General features: G+C 41.2%; 2 protein-coding genes across 4 annotated transcripts in view; one reads left to right on the forward strand and one right to left on the reverse strand.

Annotated features, from left to right (window-relative positions):
* The window catches only part of Tnip2 (TNFAIP3 interacting protein 2), a 90,919-nt gene that overhangs the window by 71,931 nt on the left and 5,274 nt on the right, over positions 1 to 13,714 (forward strand). The gene's annotated exons all lie outside the window — the stretch shown is intronic.
* Positions 1 to 13,714, reverse strand: part of Fam193a (family with sequence similarity 193 member A) — a 125,673-nt gene that overhangs the window by 43,735 nt on the left and 68,224 nt on the right. For all 3 annotated transcript variants that reach the window (XM_050140782.1, XM_050140781.1, XM_050140780.1), the window contains 6 exons: positions 12,726 to 12,873; positions 9,006 to 9,083; positions 8,095 to 8,210; positions 7,738 to 7,980; positions 4,371 to 4,524; positions 4,068 to 4,247 (listed from right to left, as the gene is read on the reverse strand). In XM_050140782.1, the coding sequence (XP_049996739.1) occupies positions 4,068 to 4,247; positions 4,371 to 4,524; positions 7,738 to 7,980; positions 8,095 to 8,210; positions 9,006 to 9,083; positions 12,726 to 12,873 (919 nt within the window). The remainder of the gene's footprint in view (positions 1 to 4,067; positions 4,248 to 4,370; positions 4,525 to 7,737; positions 7,981 to 8,094; positions 8,211 to 9,005; positions 9,084 to 12,725; positions 12,874 to 13,714) is intronic.

A 13,714-nucleotide genomic window follows, 5' to 3' on the forward strand; every position in this document is an offset into this window, starting at 1 on the left:
ACTATCCAAAGCTCAGTGGTTGACTAGGAAGCCACAGTCTACATAGTCATGACCTTCAAAGGAAGCATACAAAGGAAGAAACCACCAAAGTTCACTGGAGTGCTGAGCAAGGGAACTGTTCCCTAATCTACACACAAACGGAACACAGAGGAACCTTCAGAAAAGATAAGGCAGCAGGGATTGACCCAATAAAGCAAGCAGCCAGGCTAAAAGCAGAAAGGGGCAGTGATGTGGGAGTGTCATATATCAATCTGTTGATTTCATTGGTTAATTAAATAAAGAAACTGCTTGCCCTGATAGGTTAAAACATAGGTGGGAGGAGTAAACAGGAGGAAGAGGAAGTGAGGTAAGACTCCTCAGACAGACGCAAGATAGCTCTGCTCTCAGAGACACAGAAGCTCCGACTCAGGATGGACGTAGGCTAGAATCTTCCCGGTAAGCGCACCTTGGGGTGCTTACACACATTATTAGAAATGGGCTAGTCCAGGTGCAAGAGTTAGCGGAGAAGAGGCTAGATGTAATGGGCAAGCAGTGTTTAAAAGAATACAATTTGTGTGTTGTTATTTCGGGCATGAGCTAGCAGGCGGCCGGGGTGCTAGGGACGCAGCCCCGCCGCTCCTATTTCAACAGGGCAGCAGGGCATGGGCACACATCTTTAATCCCATCACTCTGGAGACATAGACCAGCATATCTGTGAGTTCGAGGTCAGCCTGGTGTACAAAGAGAGTTCCACGAGAGTTAGGACTGTTCACACAGGGAAACCCTGTTTCAAAAAACAAAACAAACACAAACAAAAAACAAAAAGTAACAAATGAAACAAAAAACAGACAGCAGCGGCTCTCTCACAATGTGAGTGATATAGATGTAGGCATTTAACAGCAATAAAGTAATGATCACGGAAAATAAAAAGCACACCCCTGGGGGGTGACAGCAATCCCAAGGAGAAAGTCAGACTATAAAGTTATTATATATAATAAATATTATCTAAACCAATCAATTTTCCACAAAAAAATGAGACATGCCAGAAAAGGAAAGTCAGATGCTTCTGCACACTGTAAATATGTATTGTTCCAATTGGTTAGTAATAAAAACTGTTTGACCAATAGCCAGGCAGGATAGGGTTAGGCAGAACAATTAAACTGAAGACTCAGATGGGTGTGTGTGTGTGTGAGAGAGAGATGCAAGCAGTGCCCAAGAAGTAACATGCAAACATGCCTTTGTTAAAAGACTTTGGCAATACATAGATTAGCAGAAATGGGTTAATTTAGATGTAAGAGCTAGTTAGTAATAGTTAGTAATAAGCTAGTTAGTAATAAGTATAGGCCAAACAGTTTGTAATTAATGTAAGTCTCTGAGTGATTATTTAGGACCATGCAACGGGGACACGAAAGTGTGGCCTCCCTTACAGTCACTGGACAACAGTTCTTGGTCCACAAATCAGATTGACAAACAATGATGTCTAAGCAGGAAGAACAGCTTGTTCAGAGAATTAAGGATAATGTTAAAACAAAAATTCAATATAAAGAGAAAAAAAAGATAAATCCTAAAACAAATTGAAGATGACAGAAAAAAGAATCTGAGAATCCCAGTAAACAAAAGAAATTACCCCTGTGTAAAATGTATCAAAAACTAGCAGAACTGGAAAGGACCATTGATAATCTATATACTGCAAATCTAACCTCCATGAAGGTGGTATTAGGAGCTCTATCCTCATCCTTTCTTCATCCATCTAAAGCTGCTGTGGAAAGATGGCTACTTATAAAGAAGCACACTGGTGGACTCCATAGGCTCATATATTTAAATGCTTAGTCCCCAGTTAGTGAAACTATCCGGGAAGGACTAGGGGTTGTGGCCTTGTTGGAGGAGGTGTGTCACTGGGGGTAGTCTTTGAAGTTTCAAAAGCTCAAATCAATACCAGCTAGCTTTCTCCCTCTATCTCACTGTGCCTGATGCTTAGGGATTAAGGTGTTAAGTTCTCAGCTATTGCTCCAGCACCATGCCTGGCTGCCTGCTGCCATGCTCTTCACCATAATGGTCATGGACTCACCCTCTGAACAATAAACTCTATCTTCTGTAAGTTGTCTTTGTCATCAGAAGGAAAGTAAGACAACACACTACCAGACTAGAGGATAGGCCTTATTGTATTTCAAACTTACCATAGAGTCAACAGTCAAGTGAGCTGTGGGGTAGAGACCAACATAAAGACCAATAAACAGAATGGAATGTAGGCCTGAATTTTTAATATGGGAAAATATGATTTTTCCAAAAAAACAGTTCTAAGTCTAACCTTACACCATAAGAAATATTGAGTCACGAGGCAATGGTGGTGCACATGTTTAGTTCTAGCACTTGGGAGATAGAGGCAGGTGTATTTCTGAGTTCAAGAGAGTTTTAGGACAGCCAGGGTTACACAGACAAACCCTGTCTAAAACAAAGCAAAACAAGAAATACTGAGTCAAACAGATCACAGTATCAGTCAGAGGTAAAGTTATAAATCTAGAAAACCACTTTGTTTAAAACAAAACAAACAAACAAAAAACAACAGAACTAGAATGCATTGAAACAAAAACCTTGGGGGCTGGATAGACTGCTCAGAGGTTAAGAGCACTGGCTGCTCTTCCAGAAATCCTGAGTTCAATTCATATGCAGATGTGTTCCATAGAACTGATCTGGCAATAAACAGGGTGTTAGATAAACTGAATAAATGGTCAAAAGGGAGAAACAACACAAGTGCTGGCCAATAGAATTAAAAAAGACAAAAACCCCACCACCTCCAGAGCAGAACAGAGCGAAGTCAGTGGAATCAGAGTGATGAGACCTTAGTTTCAGCCCATGGTACTACAGAGGGTGGGAAAAGGAAAAACAGGGCTAAATGAGGATACAGCTCAGTGGTAGGGAGCTTGCCTACCATGGGTGAGGCTTAGAACTCAAACCCTTATAATTTCTCAGACTTTCCTCAAGATTCTAAATTATTTATAACCGGGCATGGTGTCCACACCTGTAATTCCAGCATTTGGGAGGCAACATGATCAGGAGTTTATAAAAGGCTAGACTTAGCTACATGGTATGGTACTTTGTCTTAAACAAACAAAATCTAAAGCAAACTAAAATACAGTAATAGACATACAAACAAACAAAAAAATCAAACATAAAAAACAAGGCCTGAGATCAGTTCATGTACTTGTCTTAATAGAGGACCTGAGTTCAGTTCCTCACACCCATATCCATTGACTCACAACTACCTGTAGCTCTAGTTCCAAGGGGATCAGACACCACTGGCTTTCCTAGTCACTCATGTGCACATGCCCATAAAAATACATGTAACTAAAAATAATGAAAATAACTTTTAAAAATTAAAGTTACAAAAATAAAAAACATATAGAATCACATCCTTCAAAGACACGTTAAGTAAAAAGCAACATAGCCTTTCTCACAAGACAGGAAAGAATAAATGTTTGCATTTGCACATAATGAAACCGGTTATCTCCTGGGCATAAGGGCTGAAGGTACACAGGTGATGGGACACAAAATGGGGGACGATGATGCCAAGACTTCCCAATTTACTCCTTTTGATATCACCTTATTTTAATCACATACATTACTCATTACAATTATTAATTAGCCAAGCGCCTGGCCTCCATTTGTTCTTCCTTTCATTTAAAAAACTCTTACTGAACTATTAAAACTCTGAAGCTGGGTGTGAGAACATACACCCCAGCATTTGAGTTTAGGTAGAAGGGTCATGGGTTCAAGGTCAACCAAGAGTGAGAACTGTCTCCAACACAAACAATAAAACCCATCTTTCTTCTACAGACAAAAGGAAAGAAAGAAAAAGGAAGAAAGAAAAGCAAAAACCTGTCTCTAAGCACAGAATGTTATAAAACTAATGACAATTATAGAGCTGAGCAATAGCAAAAAGAGACTAAAATATGAGTTATATATAATTTATAAGTAAACTTGTTTCTCTACAGTTCTAATTTCAGGAATTGCTGGAATTGGCATAATTTGCTTCTGTTTACAGGAAATACACAAAGGAAGAAACAGAAAACATAAACAGAAGATCTTACCTGCTGCGCTGGGTAGGATGGAGGTGGAGTGTCTACTTTACTCTCGTCTGCCCTTGGGCTACCATTTCCTAGAGCCTCATCTTCTTTGGGTGCTCCTGGGGGCTCACCACTACTTTCACCATCAGCATCTTCATCATCAGCTTCTGAAGAACTATGGCTGGTGCTGCTTACCTGAGGGGACTTAAAAGGCAGCATTCTGTAGCTTTATTTTTCAAAACAATAGTAATGTAAATGAAATGTAAGACCACCACATCTGGCATTTACTGACACCCACAACTCCTCATAAAAAAGCTACACCCATACCTCATCTTTCAGGGCCATGTTTTCCCCACCACCATTCAGTTCGCTGTGGATTCCATTCATGTTGGCCACCACATTGGTATCATCGTAGTTAGTCAACGGATAAATGTCAGCAAACTTAGCTGACAATGGTGCGACGTCTTCATCATCACTACAACTGAGGCAAGCAGAGACGGTCACCATGAGGCCCTTCGATTGGGGAGGACAGTGAGGAGCACCCCCCACTGAACACGACATCTCCTCTAAGGTCATGGGTCTGTTCACGAAGAGTGTTCAGTGTCACTCACACTACTTAACACCTCTTAGTCACCTGAACACAAAGAAAAGCCTGGATGAGTAACATCTGTGACCTGGAGAATGATGGGAAAAAATGTCCCACAGTAGAAATGCTGGCGTGACCAAGATGAATTGGTAATACATTTTCATTTGGCCTGAAAAACCCTGGAGTAAAAGTGCCACCCCCAAGTAGACATCATTTTTATGAAAATGTTAAGATACAAAAAGTAACCTCAGGTCTTTTACAATCACCAAATTGTTAGATAATATCCAGCTGACCAAATCTCCCAAGCACGGTTATGTAACAACATGATAATTAAGTTAGCTATACTTAAGTCAGTTTTGAAAATTAACTTCATCTATGCAATGAGAAAATGACATGTTCACTGAAAAAAAAACCATAAAAAACAAAAACCAGAACTTAAGAAAATCTTCTGGATTTAGCCTATGGAGATCACTTTAAAATTTAACTTCCTAATATAAGAGAAGAGCTACTGTAGATTAGGGATGACCAGACATGCTCACCCCAGTATTAAGTAAAACTTGCGCCAATCTGTCCTCTATCTTGGCACACAATGATCTCTAAGAAGGTAAAAATCCGAAGGATCAGTGCTCTGCCTCCTAAGAAAAGGTCCAGAATTACAAAGCACATGGTACTCTCTCTTTTGTTTTAAGACGGGGTCTTTCTATATAACCCTGGCTATCCTGGAACTCACTATGTAGACCAGGTGTTGACCTTACAGAGATCCAACTGCCTCTGCCTCCTGGATACTTTCTATTTTCAAAACGAGGAACCTAATACACTTCACCAATATCTGAAGCTCACCAACAGAAGAAAAAAGCACCCACCACCAAGGGAGTGTGTGTGTCTTGGCTAACAGTGTTCCTGCAGTGTTCCCACTGCCATGGTGTACCATGGGAAAGCTGGTTCTGAAATGAAGTGGCCAACTCATCCTTAGCACGCACATGACAAGTGGAGGCTTCTCTGCCTCAGTAAGACCCACACTGCATTGTACTGCAATGACTGAAATGATGTTGCTGATTCATCAGTTTAGAAAACAGCACCAAGAAAGCTACGTCACAAGGATTTTCAATCACACAGGTTGGAAGACACTAATCACAAGTTGTTAGGGCCTTGAGTATTGGAAGACATGAGTTGCCCAGACCAACATGAGGGCAGTTCCAGTTCAGGTAAAAGGCTCCTGTAGCTGATGTTCCAATACTGATCACACATCAGAGCCCACTATTGATGATGGCAATTATGACAATAAGTGGGACAGTTTGATAAAGTTAATTGCAATTCCCTAACTTCAATTTTCCACAGATTTTACCTGCATGTTAAACTTCCATATGCCTGGTTAGAAACTGTATAACAGCTAGCAAAGAAATCCTCAAAATGCTTAAGACCCGAGAGCATAATCAGCAGAACTTTGTTCAATGAAGTTTAATAAATTATGGGCTTCAGCTCAGGCCTTTAGAATTATTATGTATTAGGGGTTGGGATAAGACTCAGTGATACAGAGTTCATATAAGGTCCTGGGTTCTAGTCCCCTAGCAACAATAAAATTAATTTACTGAGACCTGGAAGACAAGGATAAACATCAAAGGAAGAAAAAAATGAGCACCAGCATGACAAATTCAAATGAAGTAAATGATGAACATTTCTATCACTTCGAAGACTCTGAGGATCATGTGCAGCCAGATATAGTTAACAATCCCTCAAAATAGCACTTCTGGCCAGGCAGTGGTGGCGGACGCCTTTAATCCCAGCACTCGGGAGGCAGAGGCAGGTGGATCTCTGTGAGTTCGAGACCAGCCTGGTCTACAAGATCTAGTTCCAGGACAGGCTCCAAAATCACAGAGAAACCCTGTCTCGAAAAACCAAAAAAAGAAAAAAACCAAAAACAAACAAAAAATAGCACTTCTGGTCAGGCAATGGTGGCGCACACCTTTAATCCCAGCACTCGGGAGGCAGAGGCAGGCGGATCTCTGTGAGTTCGAGACCAGCCTGGTCTACAGAGCTAGTTCCAGGACAGGCTCCAAAGCCACAGAGAAACCCTGTCTCGAAAAAACAACAATAAATAAATAAATAAATAAATAAATAAAATAAAAAAATGAAATCTTTAAAAAAAAATAGCACATCTGCAGGCAGGGCTATTATGGTTTCATGTTCAACTTACCCGACTTAAGAAACAACATAAAGCCCACTGGGGTGGCATATGCCCTTTAATTCCAGGACTGAGGAGGTAGAGGCAGGTGGATCTCAGTGTGAGGCCAGCCTGGTTTACATAGAGAGCTCCAGGATAGTCAGAGCTACATAGTAAAACTGTCTCGGGGAAAAAAAAAAAAAAAAAAAAAAAAAAAAGAATGAGAGAGAGAGAGAGAGACAGGGAAACACAGAAATGAAAAATAAAATGCCAGGTGTGGTGGCACATGACTTTAATACTCAGGAAGCAGAGGCAGGTGGATTTCTGAGTTTGAGGCTAGTCTGGTCTACAGAGTGAGTTCTAGGACAGCCAGGATTACTTAGAGGAAATTCTATCTCAAAAAAACCAACCAACAATCCATCCAAACAAATAAACCAAAAAAAAAAAAAAAAAAAAGAAAGAAAGAAAAAAGAAATTATATATACCCATGTGCAAATAAACTTATGAAGCCTCTGCAAATGACAGGGTCACTACTGAGTTTACAGCCCCTTGCTAGTATTAAATGTACTTCTTATAATGTAGGAATACAGAAAACACAAACTTTCAATTGCTTGCTAAAGTGATCTGAGTTCTTAGCAAGACATGGAACAAGCATGAACACTGAGCTGACAATGAAGAGGATGAACAGCCACTGTCCACCTCAGGAAGAATGAGAAAATGAGACATTTCCCTGCATACCAACTGGTAATTATAAATTCACCATATTTTTTCAGGTAATAAAATCGTTTGGGTTTATTGATTTCATGTTTTAACAGGTGCTTAACACACTGAAAGATCCTTTTTTTTCTTTTTTATAAAAAGCACTATAATGGTGATCATATTTCTGATGTATATATTTATCATTACTGGATAAATTTCTGAAACTCTATTATAAAGTCACAACTTACAAAGTTGGTGCAGAGCCATTGTCTGTGAGGATGAGTCTGGGATGTTGCTGAATTGTGATGGGAGAGCTGGAACCTGACCCTGAGCTTGCTGATGACACACTAGGTGGGCGCATCTCAGAGAGATAGTCGGGAGCAGAATCCACTTGGAGTGGTAGCTGGTGAATGTGGATGTCATCAGTGACGGGGGGGTCCATGATACCACAAGTGAGGATGTGTGAGAGGCTGCAGTCATCACAAGCACATCTGATCGGGAATTAAGGACAGTTACCAAGAAAGCCAACTCTCAAGGTTGGGTTCAAACCTCTGCTTGTTTCAGTGTGGGCTGAAGGTCAATAGCACCTAGAGAGCCTAGCTCACCTTCGCCTGTAGTTGCAGTTAGGGCAGTCTGGCATGCTCAACCGAGATGATGACAACATGTGTCTCCTGGTATCCGTGAAGTTGTTCTCACCAGTAACTACTTTCTTATTAGTTAACTAGAAGAAATTATCAAACAACAGCTTAAATTTGCAAGATACTTCCCCCATTTCCTGCACCACATTTCAACTATGACAGTAATCATGCTCATTTATAACCCAAGAGGCCCACCTTTTGCAGATGGAAAAAAACAAAAGAACAGGACAGTAGCCTTGGAGTATGCAGGCAGGGTCAGTCAAGAGTGAAGCATCAGAAACCTTTTAATGTTCTGGTCTCCAGAAGACATATACCATATGCATTTTTGCAGATAGCCATAAGGTAGAACTGTTGTAGACACCAAGTTTACTCAGTCTGCTCTAGATACTCAGGACTTGTTAAGACACCAGAAATTGAGACTCATATGTGGAGTAGACTGGACCCAAGAGATGTCTAGGTAGTAGCACCAATAATCAGGAATATGGATTTTAAAGGGGAAGTGTGTGGCAGAACTTAATTGAGCCTATCAGCACATTCAGGTAAAAGGGCCTCTGTTTTATCCCACTGGTGGGAGCTCAACTTCAATCTGACACAATTGGCTAATTGGTGCAAAGGGGAAGGGGGAGTTCAGGGAGTATGGTCTTTGTACCATTTTTCACCAACTCCCACCAAGATTATTCTTTTCAAGCAAGTATATGGAAGACCAAGAAACAAGTAAATGCAGTCAGTTTATCTAAAAGTTAAAATAACTTTGTATAATGACTTTAATAACGGCAGGAACTGTCAATGGTCTTTACTGGTATCCTGTAACACAGAGCATGCTTACATATTAAGGTGTCACTTTTCTGTGCAGTAATTTGCCTGTTCAACAACCTTACCTGTTCTTCAATTAATCTCCTTTGCTTAAAAATCTCCCAGTCTTCTGTTAACATGCGCTGTTTGGTTTTCATTGTCATCTAGAAAGAAGATATAAAAAATAGATATAAAAAAAAAACCTTAGTAACAACTACACAAATCATTCTCAAGGAAGATTCTTTTAAATGATTTTAAAGAAATGTATAGACAAGAAAGATTACCTATGAACAAAACAGAGGTGCAATATAAAAGAATGAGTCACCAGCTATTTTATTTCAGCCTCTTGCTTGACACTCATAATACCACAAGTACTTTTCTCACATGGAAAACAACCTCAGAGAGCAGGGTACACTTCCTGTAATGAGGGAAATAAGTGCTTGCTCTCAGGCACCTGACCGACAAGCCTGGTTGAGGACTCCTGGAGCTGGTCTGTTCTACCCATATACATGACCTTCCTACTTCTGAGAACACTAACTCTATTATTAACCTTTATCTATGTGTAGTTCCAATAAAAACATAAAATAAATTAGAAAATTTGAGAATTCAGAAGAAAATCTCAAATAGACTAATCAAGGAACCCGCAAATGTCTGCCAATCCACTTAGGCACATTCTCTATTCCAAGAACTAAGGCTCACACCCCAGCTCATACCCCTCTCTCCCAAACCCCCAAGAGCAGCAGCTTCTCAGTCAATGCTAAGATTGCCAGCAGGACTGTGGGGACCAAAGCAGACACTAGCTACTGTTGTATGGGCTTTGTTACCAGCTGTCACCATAGAAAGTTTACTATCCCCACTACAGAAAGTTCTAGGTGGTGCACATGTTTAGGTGAAGTATAGAGTGCCTACATAACACTGGATTCCTCATACTATTGTGTCCAGTAGCAAACCCAGATTAGTGTAAGTGGTAGCCCTTTACAGGAGACACGAGTCATCCTATAACCTTAGCTGACTTAAACGAATCTTCCCTGGGGACAGAAGCAAATTATCCTATAATTGTTCTCAATGCAGTGGCACTTTGTGGCTCTCCAGCTCCTCATCCCCTTCTATGTATCTTTCACCATGATGACAAGAGTTAGCCAGGCACGGACTGGTGTTTGGTGCTTTGGTTTGGTTCTTCTCTTTCTTTCTCTCTCTCCTTCCTTCCTTCCTTCCTTCCTTCCTTCCTTCCTTCTTTTCTCTTCTTTTCTTTTTTTGTTTTTTGTGGGTTTTTTTTGAGACAGGGTTTCTCTGTGTAACTTTGGAGCCTGACCTGGCACTCACTCTGTAGATCAGGCTGGTCTCAAACTCACAAAGATACACCTACCTTTGCTTCCTGAGTACTGGGATTAAAAGTGTGCACCACTACTGCCTGGCTTCTTTCTTTTTTGATGATTTATTATTTTATGTGTACGAGTGTTTTGCCAGCATGTATTGCTGTATGCCATGTGCATGCCTGATGCCCAGAGATGCAAGAAGAATGTGTTGGATTGCCTGGTACTAGAGTTACAGATGACTATAGGCTGCCATGTGGGTAGGGGAATCGAATCTGGGTCCTCTGAAAAAACAGCCAGTGCTATCAATTACTGAGCCATCTCTCTAGCCACCTACAGTCTGGTTCTTGACTGTCCACACGAGGTTCACATGCCAAAGGCTTGTTCCTTAGCATTCAGTACCACTGGAAGGTAAAGGAAACCTTTAGGAGGTAGCTCCCAGTGGAAGCTATGTTACTGGAGTATAACCTTGAAGAGCATATTAGGACCCAAGAGCCTTCCTCTCTGCTTCCTGGAGTCTTAAGGACATCCTCCATCATGACCTTCAGCCATGGGCTGTGTCACCATAAGAACACAGCACAAGTTAAGGAATCTTCCTCTAAAAAAAAGCTGGTGATTCAAGTCAGGCGTGGTGGCACAGGGGCTATTAACCAGTACTCAGGAGGCAATGGCAAGAAGATCACAAGTCCGAGGCTTGCACGGACTATAGAGTAAGACCCCTTACAAACAAATGACAAACTTGTTGTATTCTCTCACAGAGATTGGAAACTGAGCAATGCCTTTCGCCTCATTGTTTCAGAGTACTCATGGCTCAAACCCTCACTGCTTCTCCCCAACTTTAATAACTTCAACTAAGCAGTCATGTTCTGATGTCATGGATGTTCTCTACAGAGTTCACACTGTCAGCAGTCTGCCTTTTCAAATCTACATATTTAAAAGGAAAACAAAACAAACTTTATGATTTTGTATACAATAGAAAAACTCATGTAAAACTAAATATCATTTATGTGACTCTCTCATTGTCATGGTAAGAAGCTGACCCCTGTCAGGGTCCTTCACAGGATCTTAGGAGGCAGATTCTCAAGGAAGAGTTATCCTCCACTCTGGCTCCTCCCATTCCTGGACCCAGATCTCTCTGCTGCCAGAATAGCAGGGCTCAGAAAGCAGACTGGTATGCATACAGGGCTCAAAGGGAAGACAGTTGCTTGCCCCTTTTCTGGGGTTGCCAGCTACCTATAGGGTCAGGACCTGATTCTTGAGGCTGTAGGAGGACAGCTGCAGCTGAGGCCCCACCTTTACTATGCCTGTCAGCCTGGCCATTCTCTTGTGCCTCTCTCCCCCAATCCACTGGTAGACCCTGCAGTTAATTAACCTGTTATAGTCAGTCCCCCAAAACTGTAATCCATTATTCAGCTAAAGAACAGACTTGTTCCTGACACAGCTGGAGAGTAATCTGTCTATTAAAACCAAACAGAAAAGATAACTTAGGGCCACACCCACTCTAAAGAAAGTAGAGAGCAACAACTGCTTCCCCAGAAGGGTCAGCAGTCTCGAATAGCAGGGAGGACATTGGATAGGCAATGACTATGCAGACAGAAGCAAAGGACACATCACAGCAGAACCACAGGTCTCTCAGGGCCTCTGGCCCCAAGACAAGCTCAGCAGCAGTGAATCTCATACAATGACAAAAGTGGAACTAGTGCACTGATACCATGAGGGCCAAAGTCAGTAAACAGGGAGAGTTTTCTCAAATTCTGAAAAAGAACCCCCTTCTTAACCACTCAGAAGCAAATAGGGAAAGGAATAAGGGCTCAATCACTATATGAATGGCACAATGATCTTGGAATTCATGTCGAACCAGCTTATATCTCAACCCAAAATAGCTATCATGTCTGTTTACAAATTATCTTGCATGCACAACACTGGGCTGCCATTTCTACCTTTCCTTTTTTTTCTCCTCATACCAGAACCTTTAAAATAATCTTTAAAACCTAAAGCCTTTTTTGTTCTGTTTAACCAGAAGGTCTACAAAGGCAGGGGGCCAGGATGAATGGCAGAAATACCATCTTAACAACATGCCTGGTGTCTCCTCTGAGATGTAGTGGTCACTTGACACAGTCCCTTAAGAGCCATCTCCAACAGACACATCCCACTTGTCCTGCTATCCTCTGCCCTTATGTCTGCTCTGTTTGGCAGTTCTGGATGAAAAAAGAATGAGCTCTCAACAGAACCATGATTGATAAACGGCTTCTGGGCCCAAAACACCTGGTAACTTCCTAATGTCCGTCATTAGGACAGAGACAGTAGATACAACCTTTCTGAAGATCTAATTGCTCCTGCCATACAACACCCAGGTCAGAGGTCTGTGATATTGCAAGGTTTCTACCAGCGTATACCAAAGGCCTATGTTGGGAGCTCAGCAACTCAAACTGTAGCTAGCAACTTGGCACAAAAGCCTCAGAGTGCAGGCTGTGCCTTGGGAGCAACAATTACCTGTTCATCCACATAGGCATCAATCCTCTTCTGACACTCCAGCCACTCTTCAGCAACTTTGCGCAATTCTTCCTCAGAACGCTGGTACCTCTGCAGCAAGGTGCTGTACATGTCTTCATTGCAAGTGTCATGCGTGGTGGTTCCCAGCCTACGAGAGAAAAGACCTATCACAAAGGAAGAGCCCAGAAGCTCCTGGCCAGACAAAAGAACCTTACTCCCTGTTGCTATTGTTTATCTTTATCATCCCTTTTTACAAAACCACGCAGCAAAGCTGCTTCCTGGGCTTAAAAGATTATATATACAAAGCACTCTGAACAGAATCACATATAAAGGAGTTGCACAGAGAAGTGATAGCGCCCGAAAAGAAACTAACAAGAATTCTAAAAAGGTCTAACATGGAGCTGTACACATTTCTTACTAACATACAATGACCCAGAAAAAAACAAAATGTTTAATGACAAATATAAAACATAGAAATGTTACAAATAAAAAAATGCATGTTTTGAAGTGAAAATACATTCATGTCAAGGAAAGGTATGACTGAAGCATGTTTAATAAAAATATGTTGCACATTAACACAAGAAAAATATGTGTAACAAACACAAAGCTGTTTACAGTGCCTACCACTTCATGATTTTATCTGTAATAACCTAGTGGGTTTTTCTTCTTGTAAATTTTTTTTTATTTTATGTGCATGGGTGTTTTGCCTGCATGTATGTCTGTGTGAAGGTGTCGGGTCACCTGGAACTGGAGTTACAAACAGTTGTGAGTCATGGCGTGGGTGTTGGGAATTGAATCCGGATCCCATGGAAGAGTAGTCAGCACTCTTAACCACTAAGCCATCTCTTCTACCATGACACCCCCCCCCCCGGTGGTTTAATAATAAAAAGAAATAAAGTCACTTTTAATCAAAAGATTTTCATAGGTAGAAATAGACAGAAGTCATTGCCAAAATCTTTTCCTTTTACTTTCTTTGTCAGGGTGTACCA

This window comes from Alexandromys fortis, unplaced genomic scaffold (assembly GCF_014885135.2).
Source record: "Alexandromys fortis isolate MF-2015 unplaced genomic scaffold, M_Fortis_MF-2015_v1.1 scaffold_7, whole genome shotgun sequence".
NCBI classification, from domain to species: Eukaryota; Metazoa; Chordata; class Mammalia; order Rodentia; family Cricetidae; genus Alexandromys; species Alexandromys fortis.